A 13,140-nucleotide genomic window follows, 5' to 3' on the forward strand; every position below is an offset into this window, starting at 1 on the left:
CCTCTAAGAATCTTTGGTGTCCTCAGGTAAAGACTAGGATAGTTCTTGATTTATTATTACACAAAAGCTTGGTTTAAGTGTCCCAAATGAGGTCAGATTATCATGAGATTTGCTCAAGGGCTTTGCCTACAAATGAGGGAAATGGGCTTGTTTTCCTCATCTTTTACTTGGCAGACTTCATGCTCAGTAGGATCTCCAGGACAATGAGAAACTGTAACTTTACCATTGCAGGTCTGGCCAGATGATGGACAAAAGGTTGCAGGCAGCACAGTAGTGACAGAAGTCAAAGGATATCGTTTAGACCCGAGGTAGCAAAGTTCTAATATGACCAGGTCACCTTACAGAGCAAGAAGCTGAAGTAGAGTGACTTGCCTTAGGGAAAAGGCCCAATTAATAGATCAGTCCCTTGTATCCAAATGTCCAGAATTCTAGTCCTTGCCCATAACACTTCTGGTGTGAAAACAAGTGATCTCCCCTTTTCAGCATTTTTTTTTAAAAAGGTAGGAAGAGTCTGGACAATATCTAAAGTCCCTTGCACGCTAAGAGCTCTCTGATATATGCTATAAGATGGGAGAAGCTAGAAGAAAAGGGTTGCTCTGGCAAACCATGTGCCTCTTCTCTTCCTATAAAATTAACCAGGTACAAATGCTAGGGCTATAATTATTAAAGCTTGAATTAGCCAGAAGCACTACCAAGGCAACATTTAAGGGCAAAGATGCTGATCTGAAATTCATTTATATATTCACAAATGCCAACTTGTTGGTAAAAACGACCCACAATTATTCGGGACATTTTCCCCCAAAATATTGCTGTTTTCAAAGTAGACGAAAAATCTATTACCCAGAAGGCAGAATATCACTGTCTGCAGGGGAGTAACCTGGTGCTCATATAACTAAGGAGGATTTGAAGAAGGTACAAGGAAGGGAACAAGGATTAACCCGGCACTTAAGTTTTTACAAACATTATCTCATTTCGACCTGAACCCTGGAAAGTAGGTGCTATTTACAACCTCATTTTATAGACGAGCAGACATAAATGAAGTGACTTGCCAAGGATCACACAGCCGGTAAACATGTGAAGCGACATTTGAACTCGGGTCTTTCACTGGGCCATGCTGTGTGTGGGTGTTCTGCCGCTGAAGTTACAGCACCATGTTGTTACTCTATTTCATTTCAGGCTATTTAAAACCTGAAGTAAGAGGGGCAGGTCCAATCATGCCCAAGATTGGCTCTTGTCTTCAGTTTGGGAAACTAGGAATAATAGCACTTATCACAATAATTTCTTCATAACATAGTTACAGGGATCAAAGTATTATTTCATAAATATTGTCTTGTTCCCCAGGAAAAACACATAAAGACTCAAAACTGCATAGATCCTGGTGATATTATATTTTTAGATTTTCTAGAATGTGTATATGTTAGTTGCAGAATGAACTACTGGAACTTAGGAGAAAACTATTGGAAAGCCTACAGGTGCCTTTCTACAATCCAATATAAAAGCCTACACACATACAATGCATATGAAGAACATGAGGGAAAAATAGACAATGCTGTGTACTTTAATAAGGTATCCACAATTCAGATGACAATTTAGTCCAATATATTTGCAAATACAGACAGAACAGTAAATGGACCTTCAATCACATCTTGTACCTCTTTTCCCTATACACGATATCAAGGCCATTAGATACAACCATACAGTTTTTGCAAATTGTTAACTGCTTATACATCCCAGTTTACAGTACTTGGCCTACATAATTTAGAGGCTGTGTTTGCAAGGAAAAAGACCCTAGTTAAAAAAAATGCTATCAACAGCAAATTGAGAAAAATATATCAACTTTCTGGGGGCTATGTACAGGAGTGAGGGTGTCGATCCTGAGACCAAGGCTCTTGCTGCAGCCCCAGAACTGTCTGCAGGATAAGGAAGGCAGCTGTTTCATCAAGCACTAAACCAGAGAGCATTGTGAATGTATGCTGAAATCTTTACCTTGGGAAAGAATATGATGCTCAGGGATCATGATTTTTAAGACCCAGCTCCCTCTTCCTGGTACAAAACAAAAGGTTGGAAGCCAGCATCAAGATGAGCTTGTCACAACCCCAGTTTTTAAGTCCCTTTCCTGTGCTCATTTCAAAGCCACCATCAAGAGCTCTCCAGCTGCTCTTCATGGGATGGTTTTTTATCAATTCTTTGTGTAAACTCTCACTACCCCACACATGCTAATTAAATATTCCCCTGCCTACTCGGGGAGCACAGATTGAATATATTACAAACAGAGACAGAAAAAAACAAACAAGGAGTGATAATTTTACAGTACAGTCATAATTATTCTGACAAAAAGAGTTCCGAAGGGACACCATCAAGGTTAGTGCCCCAGTCCCCAACATGAAGATATGCTTTTCTTCATGAAATCAATTTTCTGAGTTTAATTCTTAGTAATGTTTCTTTAAAAAAAAACAAAACACAAGTCTTAAAAACAGAACCACGACAAAACTGAGTGCCAGCATCCCAGCCCACCTCAGCATCCCTGCCATAAGAGAACTTATAGAAACACACAATGGAAGAAATATTGTTAAAGAGGGGGACTCTGGTCTAGTTACATAAATGTTATTCTTCGGGGTGCTCAAGAAAACCTCCTGGCTTCCAGTGGCTCCTGACAACCTGACTAGTTAGTAGCAAGCTTTATAAAATATCATTGTAGCCATATATATTTTCCACAGAGAAAAACAACATTAAGTTATAAAATGACATACTTCCTAGGAACAGGAACACAAAATGAATTCATGGAGAATAATGGACGAAAAGGAACTGTAGAGTCGAGAGGGAAGGGGAAGAGAGAAGAATCTGCTGTTATGAAGAGCCACATACTGTCCAAATTCTCTTTCAGGTCCATCAATCTTCCTGATATGGACGTCACTTTAAGTAAGGTCAAGTGGGTGCTTCCAACCTGACGAGTAGGCAGGATGTGCTGGGTATGGCTCTCACTCTGGGCAATGGCATCCTGAAGTTGCTACCCAATGATAGTGGTTACAATTTCCCATCATTTCTAAAATTCACTCAATGCAAAGGACCCCTGAGGCTGAAGATTCTCATTTAAAAGAAATATTCCAAATGGCCAATTTAACTAACCCTGGAGACCAATCACTGGATAGCTTTGGTGGGTAGGCTGCAATTAGCATATTGGTGCAGATTACCTCTGAAAAAGCTAGACATTTTATCACAATTAACAAGTGTTAACTTTCATGCTTTATTGAAAGTATAACAGTGGATTAAAGACAGGTATTTGTAAGCAGATCTATAAAGAATTACTTCTGAGGACAGAACTCTGTTTATCTACCGCAATACAAATCCTTTATGGACAAATGCCGGTGGTATGAAATTGAGCAAGGAAATACAACTGGATTTCATTCCTTCCCTCTATAAATTTTTGTATGTAAACATGATATATTGTTACTGCTACTAAAATTGTTCAGCCTTAATCGAGCCCCACCCTTTGCCCCAAATTCCCCTCCCCCCTTAAATATAAAATGGGAAACATGTCCTTGAAGTCTGATGTCCTTCAGTGCAATCTGCTTTATTTGACATAAGGCATTTGGGACAGTCACTTTTGAATGGATTCCTGCCTTTTGGAAGAGTCAAGAGACCATTGATTCTTAAATTCACTTTTGAAATAATGCCCTAGAATGTCAAACTCCTCCTCTCCTCACGGTCACTTTAAGCAGTCAGCAGATTTTCAGATTATTAATGTCCAAGGAGACCAGTCCCTGAGAAAGATGGAAGGGGGAAAAAGTTAGTTCATTAAGAGAATTTTCTGCGATTTTGTTGAAAATAAACAAGCCCCTAGGAAATGGGGGGAGGGGAGGTGGGTGGCGGCGTGGCAGGGGCCGCAGCCTACTCTTAGAAGCACAGCAGTTAGTATGATCCTTGACTCCTCTACCAGAAACACTGATGTCTCTTATAGAGGAAAGCATGTCACCTGACTGTATTATCTCCCATTGAGATCACACTAGGGTGTATTCTGAAGAAAGGAATTGATGAAGGGCAGCTAGGTGGTTCAGTAGATTGAGAGCTGGGTCTAGTGATGGGAGGTCATCAGTTCAAATTTGGCCTCAGACATTTCCCTAGCTGATGTGACCTGGGCAAGTCACTAAACCCATTGCCCTAACCTTAGGCCTCTTTTGCCTTAGAACCAATACAAAATATTGATTCTAAGATGGAAGGGAAGGAAAAAGGAAAGACTTGACCAGAGGCTGATCTAGCATCTATCCTTGTAGGGCCCAGCTGAAATATATTCATGGTACCCCAATGAGGAAAGCTATGGGATGGATTGAGGGAATAGATTTCTAAAGTTTGGGGACAATGGGACATATCTGTAAGGCAGATGGGGATTTTGATGATCATATAAAAGATCAATTACAGGAACAAACTGATAGAAAAAAACAGGAGGGGATGAAATCAAGAGTGCATGTCCATCCTTGTCAAAGGTGAAGGCCATCTAAGGGAGAAATGGAGGGGGTATCATGGGGGAATAAGATGTATAGAAAGGAGCTCTTGGTAAATGGCAAAATATTCATCTGTGAAAGAGGAAATGCACAAGAAGCCAGGTTTTCCAAAAGGAACTAACATTTCATAGAAAATCTTAATAATTGAAAATGGAGGCCTACAAAACTGGCAATAGCAATTCCTCTGTAAAATGGTAGACTAAATTAAATAGATTAAATTAAATCTAGAATGATTAGAATAAATTGAGAAAAGGTAAAATGTAAATCAGGAATTCCAAAGGTTAAGAACTACACTCTATTTCGCTTCCCTGGTCTGTTTACTTCCTCTATGGAATGAGAATGCACTAACTCAGTGCTGACTTCCGCAATGGGTGCTTCCAAGATACAGGCTCTCTATGATGAGTGTGTATGATGAGAAACCAGAGATAGGAATTTTTAAAAATGCATTTCACTAAAATGAATTGCAGGGATAGGCACTTGATGAAACTTATAATCAAATTAAAGCATGGCCCTGGCATTCATGAACAAAATATGACAAATGCATCTTACCTTTAAATCCCTCTTCAGGCATACATACTGAAAAAGAAGAAGGTCAAATTGAAAAACTTGTCCAGAATAGTGAGTAAAGCAATAAGATGTTCAGCAACCATATTAGACAGTGTTAAAACTTTTGTCTTTGGTGAGCCTGGTGACCTACAATTGGATCCTTGGTGACTAACAATTCATTTCCCAGCTGGGTTTTTGGAGTCAAAAGAACAGATATGTTGGCATATGTTGGCATTTCAATGAACTTTAATTTAAAACACCTTAGTTTTGAAGCATGGACAAAAACAAGAACTGATACATACAGAAAGAAGAAAGCAGAGCCACAAGAAAACAAGAAGCACAATGACTCTAACAAGGCAAAAGGAAAGAAAATATACATGCTTCCACACTTGCCACAATGCAAACTAGGGGTGAAAACTATGCGTGAACCAGTGCAAATCACCAAGCCCCCATTGCCTAGCCCTTACCACCACTCTTCTACCTTGGAACCAATTCACACAGAATGATAGATAAGGGTTAAAAAAAGCAGGGGAGGGAGGGAGGGGGAGAGTAAGACAGAGAGAACAAAGCGAAATCATCATCGCTCAAGATGACATGTCTTGTAAATAATATAAATGTTTTTAAGCACTGCAATAAAATGTAGCTTTAAATCTTCAGATCCAAAACTATGTAGCCATTAGAAAAAACCTCTCCTTACCTTGCATAACATCATCCATTGCTGCATAATCTGCTATTGGTTCATCTGCCTAGAAAACAAATCAAAACCAACTCAAAGATAAAAAAAAATTAGAAAAGTGCCTATAAAAGAGAAAAACCCAATGATGTTCCCAAACATCAGATTAATCCCTCATTCAATTGCAAGCATAGCAATAAATGCATTCTACCTAGCCAGAAGAAAGGTGGATTCCCCAAGGAGCTGGTGTCAACAGTTGCCCTCCTCCCCCATTTATCTTCCTCTGAAAGAGGTTCCTGACTTAGCATGAACTGTAGGTTGCTTTGGAGGTTGTAGCGGAGGACAGAACCCTGCTTCAGGATGTGTTGGCTTAACTTGCTGTGGACTACTGAAACAGGTCCATGAGGAAAGGAGGCATATTTTTTCCGATGTCACTATGGCAACTCACAAATCCATTTTAAGGGTGAGTTGGGTACAAGCAGGTTCTCATAAATAACAAGTATCTGGAAAATTGTACCTAAACCCCTGGAAGAGGTTCCTTCTTGGAGGATGGCCTTTCAGCTTTACAGGACCACACATTTTTTTGAATGGCACAGAGGTATGTGTGCTTAAAAGGGAGGAGAAATGTATTCTAGGGGTCAGTAAATAGATTTGAGGTGCCTTTATGAACTTAGATGAGTAAAAAAAATTATGTCCTTATTTCAATTTAATTTCCTTTGTAATCATAGTTATTTCATTGTATGAGGTATTATTCTAAGAAGGAAACATACTTTATTGGAATGCCAAAAAGCATAAGATACAAAAAGGCAAAGAAATTAAATTTTTAAAAATTAAACTCTTAAAAATTCTTAAAAATATTCTAACATGCCATATTTAGAGAAACTTTAGTAAGTAAATTACAACCAAAAATATGACTTAATGAAATGAACAGCATTTCCCAACATGCAGTTTTTTCTGGGAATTAGTAGATGGGAGTCATTCCTTATTGCAGTACAGGAAAAAAAGCTGATTTGAAAATTCTCAAGCATCTCCTCTACCCACATAATTTTAAAATCTGAAGGAAATAAAAAGGTACATGTTTCAGAGTAAAGACGTGATATGCCGGCCAGATCCAGGAAGTAGTTTGCCCATCACTGCCTTAAGCAATCCCCTAATACTACATCTGGGTGTGGGGGTGTAGATCAAAAGGAACAAAAGATTTAAAACTAAAACCTACTTTCCAGCTCCTCAAATTAGAGGATGAAACTAAGTGACCTGTCCAAAGACACACTAAGCTGACAGTAAACAAAGATGTGGCTCAGTTTCTAATCTCACTGCACCACTATGTTTTCCTCCCATGCCTTAGGTCTAATGGCATTGGCAATAGGTATTCAATAAGATGAAAAGAGTCACATTTAGATTTAGAACAAGAACAATGTCTGCTCTGGCGACAAGGACAGGTGTTAAGATGGTATGAAGGGCCTCTCAGAGCCCGATTAGGACACTTCAGCATATAACCTGAGGACCAAACCACAAACTACACTTTGGTAACCTTCTACCACACTGTCAAGGAGGAATCTCTACTATCAATAAGAACTTGGTGACAATGTGCCCTACTGATCACCATACCATCCTAGGAATGATACAATAAATTTCATATATAATAAAAGGCAATAAAGATATGGGTTATCTTTATCAAGTTATCTAGATGCTTCCATTCTAAGTAGTTGTTCATTACCTTTAACAAAATAACCGATTCAGGAATAACGCCAAGGGTACCCAGGGTGGCGGTGTCATCATTTAGGACTTTCCCATCAATTGAGAGATTCTGGTCAAAAGGAGCTACAGAAAAGGCATGCATGATCTGTGCCAATACAAAACAGAATTTGTTTGTTGACAAGGGAAAAACATACTCCTCTCAAGAGGAGACTAACACCCAATGCAGGCAATCTATAAAGAGAACAGGCAGCTCCACAGAGTACAAAAGGCTGGAAAGTATTTAAAGTCAACCCACTTGTTACATTTCTATTGAGACGCAGATCCTAATATATCTTGGGAACATACTTAGGAGGCCTGGTAGGCAGGGGAGATGGAAGAATGAAATAACTATTGTTTCAGTAGTCTATTTTATTAAAGTTCATGGTTTCTTTTGTTCCCCAGCCCCAGAAGAGTAGCACTGTGAAGGAGGATGATAAGAGAGGAAGGCACAAAGGGACGGCTGAGTCTCAGAGCATACTGTTCAAATGCATTCGTGCTTTTGCACATATCCAAATCCTACCTATACTTGAAAGGCAGATTTAGGCCCACAGTTCTCATTTGTTTACATCTTGAGAAAGAAATCATAGCCTCAAATAACAATTCTGCTGCTGACTCCTTGTAAGCAGTTAACCAATGCATCATTTAATAAAAAGGAAACTGGCCCAGAAGCAGCTCTCCAAGATTTCATTACGCTATAAAGAATTAAATTAAGATTAAGAGCTAGGTTCAAATGTTGGCACTTGTCCGTTTATTACCTGTTACCCCTCTCCAGAAAGGCAGGGGTTTGCCTAAGAATTCTCTTTTTATATAAAAATATCAAAGTGATGTTTAGGGGAAGATTCTCTACTCTGGTGGATCTTTTCTGCTAATGCAAAAAGCCAAGTCAATGCCTTTTTTATATATGCTTTTTGAATAGAAAAGAGCCATGAAACATGGAATGGCAAAGTTAAAGGAAGCTGACTGGCCAAAAAGAAAACTGCTAAGTATTTCTGAAGTACAAATGCAGCCTTGCCCATGGCAAGACAACACTCTGTACCGTGCATCAAAATTATTGGTGGGCAATAAATATTAACAAGAACATTCATACAGGAAATGAAAAATAACTAACTTAAAAAATAAAAACTAGCTTAATTCATCAAAAATTTTTATATATTTATATTTATATATTTGAGATGAAGACAAGTTGCATGACTTCTAGAAAACTGGCTGGTGTCTCCCTAAATAATCACACCTTCTGTTTCTATTACTTGGTTTGTTCAAGGGATCATTTGCTCCTTGAGGAATTTGTACTGTAGCAGGGATCAAAGAACAGAGGGGAGACAAATACAAGATAGTGTACACAAAAAAGTATCAAGTACCACACAGTACAAATTTATCATTGGCCTCAGAGAAATCTATTCTACCAGTTGGAAAAATGAGGCAAGTTATACTTATTTATTCTGAACCCCTTAACAGAAAAGGAAAAGATAAATAAAAATAAAATGACACACTAAAACCCTAGGATCTTTTTTCAAAGTATCATAACTGGCTGAATGGATTAAATCATTAAATAGGTCAACAACAATCCCTTTGGGTACTAAGTAATTAGGATTTTTCTCCTTGTCAGTTTCTCACAGTAGGATCCTTTGTAGCAACAGTGCAGGATATGCTACACCACAACACCTGACAAATCACAGCATTTCGTCTCAAATGGTAGCATAACATAACAGATATTGTCCACCATTATCTGCTGCAATAGAGCAATTTTTTTCCAAAAGAAAGGTTCCAAAATAAATCTCATATGGTTTCACTATCACTTAGATAACAATAATGAAAGATACCATGATTACCAGAAGTTCCAATTTTAGTCACATAGCTAAAGAGTAGCAGTGTTGCCAAATGGGCCCATGGTCCTTTGTTTGGACCCCTGGGATCCCAGAAAGGGAGATGAAAAAAGAAATCTGAAAAGGAATTGTCCAAGAGATCAGTATGCTTTCATTCCAACAGCTGTTGTCTGCAATCTTTCAGCAGCTCCTCTGAATGGCTGACAGGGAGTGGTTATTTTAAAAAAAAATGAAAGGAATACAGAATCCTTACTATTTCTTCACCTGCAAGGTTTGCTTATCAACATAAAGTTGCTGAGGTCATGAAAAAAGAAGGGTTATCTAAATGTTAACTACTGGAGAAATTCCACATGATATCCTGATTCCATGAAACAATGGATTCCATGTCTATACAGGAACAGAAAGGAAGAAAATGAGATTCATATGAACCAAATGTTAGCCTAGAGATCTATAATATTAGAAGGGACAAATTAAGATGTGGGGGAGGGGGCACAGATTCAAACCATCTCATGGTATTCAACCACAAGGATTTGAAAATTAGAACAGAATCTTATCACTTAAACCTTTAAAGTTAGATGGCAAGATAGATAATGCCATCACCATCTCTAACTGATTTTCACTTGGGAAATGCCTTTATTTTATGCAGAAGGCAAAAAGCATTTTATTTTATGCCCATTTTAGACAGGAGTAAACTGAAGCATTAAGTAGATAATTTAGAATATTATCTCTTTTATACTGTTTCTCAGACATCTGAAAATCCTATTGCAGATAAGATTTCGTCCTACTGACGAAAAAAATAACTGTACTTTGACAATGGGCACCAAGAACACTCAAAGGCAGTGTGTGCCACAATAGCATTAGAATTCTATTTCTGATGCAAAATACAAGCAAGTGTATTATTCAAGAAATAAAGACTTTTTAAATAGGACACAATTATTAATATTCTCCATGAAGAGAATATTAAACAACAACAACAACAACAACAACAACAAAAAAAAAAAGCATGGTACAAAAGAACTAAGAACTTTGGAAATCAAGGAAGACAGATATATGAGGAAACTGAAGCTTTGAGAAACAAGTCACCTGCCAATATCACAAAGCAACTCAGTCTCTAGGGTGGATGGGAACTCTAAATTTCAAGTAGTTTCAATTCCAAACCAAGTTCATCAAGTTGCTTTCTGCCTGGTAGAAGTAAAGGGGACACTTAATACATAAAACCTCACTTAGAATAAGGAAATTATACAACGGAATGTCTAATTTTGACAAAGGCTACTCAGTCAAAACTGCTGAGAGAGAAACCCTTATGACCTAGGGAAAGAAAGGTATTCTGGAAGAATGTCAGCATGTTATCTTATAAAGGCAGCACAACTGATAAATTAAGACATTCTTAATTTTATTAATAAAGATATTTTGTTTAAGAATAATAATTTGAAGTCAAATCTCTAATCATATAGCCATCAAAATAGGGAAAATAGATTTTGAACAATGATACATGTATAACCCAGTGGAATTGCTTATCAGCTCCAGGGGAGGGGGGAAGGAGGGGAGAGAAAGAATAAGAATCATGTGACTGCAGGAAAATATTTTAATTGATTTTTAAAAAATTAAATTTAGATTGACAATAGGAACAGTATAACTTCCAAGATTTAGTGTTTACTTCAAAAAGTCAAGAGGAAAACTAAGGCAAACAACCGTTCAGATAGCTAAATATCCCAAATGACTGAGTGATTCCCATTTCTAAACTACAAAGTAGAACCTCACAAAATTCATGTACAGATTCATAGATCTCAAACTGATTAATTCACAAACTTGAGAAAAATTCTAGTTGTGAAATATCAAGCCTTTTAAAAAGTGAGTGCTTTTTCTTTGTGATTCAACAGAATTAATTTGTTACTGATGTGGTACTTGAATGACTAGTAAATGGGGTTCTAAGAAGGAAGCAACATATACCTTTATATATTCATTTGAGAACTACTAAAAACCACCTGAATCTTAAATTGCATGATAAAACATGAGATGAAGAAGTTGTCCATTCACCAATAATGCTTTTCTCACCTGGATTTTTAGTTCTTTTAATGTCTGATTAGCTGAAACAAGTAGTGCCTTTTCTCCCCGAACTTTCCGGTGCCTCATGCTCCGTCGAATAACCTGCTTCTGATAAACAATATAATTCTGGTGGGATATTTTTTGCCTCTTTGTTCCACCATTGGTCTAAGAGGAGAAAAAAGGGAAAAAAAAACACACACACACATACAAGTTAAATAGGTTTTAACTTAAAATTTTTAATTTTAAACAGGCCTTAAGTACAAATATTCTAACAGCTTGAAGAGTTAGCAAGCACCAACCCCATTTTTACCTATAAAAAATTAAAAAGCCCATTTCATTTATTTACCATGTTAGAGAAAGAAGGACCAGTACATTCACTGAAGATGAAAAGAAAAAGGGCTAAATGTAAAGCAGTGGGATGAGGAGAAAGCTGTTGCCCAAGGAAAGTCTGCCTCTTCTTACATCATACTTAAAGATGATAAACCCCAAACCCTTGTGAACAAGGCAGGGACCACCAAATATGTGGAAAATAATGGAAAACTACACCACAAATGGAAGCAGAGGTCCTCACTACCTATAATTCCTCTAATAATCAGCTAGCAACCCTAGAGAAATCACCAGTCTCTGTTACATTCCAGAAACAGTTCAATCCAATATGCATTTGTTATGATTAAAAATGATGAGGGCCAAGATCAAAAGGGAGAATAGTATTTTAATAAAAGCCATGCTGATAGAGATAAACTGACCACGCGACTGTAAGAAACCTATTCCAACCTCACCTCAGCCATTTCCCTTCCTCTCTCCTCCAGCTCAGGTAACTAAAGAGGAAGTTCCAAGTCACTACCCCCTACTTAAAACAGTCCCTCACCACATCAAAAACAGGAAACCCATGAAACCCATTGGACCACGGGAAATGTAGTTTTAAGTACCCCCACAGGTTCACAGAAGTTTGTCAAACACTATATTGAGGTTCAATCCTTCCAAATAGAACCCCAGGTGATTTTAACTAACACAAACTTCAGTGTCAAAGACAGGAACGTCACTAAGCATGACATCTAAAATGGGAATATAGGGCATACAAATACACAAGGGGCAAAAAAAGAAGCATCAAGTGCCACGAGGAGAATGTTCATGCATTCAATAATTGGAGGACGAGAGAAGAAGCATCTTAGTGTCAGGAACAACCTCTAACAGCCTTGAAATGCTGCAATCCAATTTGGAAAGAGAAGAAAGGAAGTCTAGCACAATAAAGGCAGGGAGGGTTTTACAGAACCAACCTCTACTTGAGAATTCTGCAAAAAGCAGAGAAGCAGCACAATACAGAGAGAAGGGGGATGGTAAGATGTGTGTAATAGCTCCAGATTCCCATCCAGAATAACATAGGACAGAGGAGAAAGGAAAAAGGGCCAGATGACCCCCATGGAGTCTAAAACAAGGGGAGAAGCTGGTCACAGATAAATTCAGAAAATAATGGGGAAAGATATGGCGAAAAAGGACCTCAGCATTGTAGCTGAAGATAGTCTAGTAGATTAGTAGAATGTTACAGACATTAGATTTCTAACTATATTGCATGTGTGCACATAAGCATTTTCTTAAAATGCATGTGTTAGTTGTTCAATAGCCAGATGGCGGAAAGCTTGAAGGGTCCAAGGAGGGTCCATACACTAAGGTGAGAGATAGCAACAGGGACATGAGAGGGATAACACTTAGCTCTGCTGATAAGAATCCTAGGAGACTCTGACAAGCCTCTGAAAAATCCTACCACATATCTAGGGAACAAGAACAGTGAAATTAAAAGAGGTGATTAATGAAAGCC

General features: G+C 38.0%; 1 protein-coding gene across 4 annotated transcripts in view; it reads right to left on the reverse strand.

Moving 5' to 3' along the window:
* Positions 1 to 1,542: 1,542 nt before the first annotated feature.
* The window catches only part of USP48 (ubiquitin specific peptidase 48), a 69,614-nt gene continuing 58,016 nt past the window's right edge, over positions 1,543 to 13,140 (reverse strand). For 3 of the 4 annotated variants that reach the window (XM_044667843.1, XM_044667840.1, XM_044667839.1), the window contains 5 exons: positions 11,334 to 11,489; positions 7,436 to 7,561; positions 5,743 to 5,791; positions 5,049 to 5,075; positions 1,543 to 3,761 (listed from right to left, as the gene is read on the reverse strand). In XM_044667843.1, the coding sequence (XP_044523778.1) occupies positions 3,739 to 3,761; positions 5,049 to 5,075; positions 5,743 to 5,791; positions 7,436 to 7,561; positions 11,334 to 11,489 (381 nt within the window). In that variant the 3' untranslated portion in view covers positions 1,543 to 3,738. The remainder of the gene's footprint in view (positions 3,762 to 5,048; positions 5,076 to 5,742; positions 5,792 to 7,435; positions 7,562 to 11,333; positions 11,490 to 13,140) is intronic. The other variant, XM_044667841.1, reaches the window with a different exon arrangement.

This window comes from Gracilinanus agilis, chromosome 3 (genome assembly GCF_016433145.1).
Source record: "Gracilinanus agilis isolate LMUSP501 chromosome 3, AgileGrace, whole genome shotgun sequence".
Classification (NCBI taxonomy): Eukaryota; Metazoa; Chordata; class Mammalia; order Didelphimorphia; family Didelphidae; genus Gracilinanus; species Gracilinanus agilis.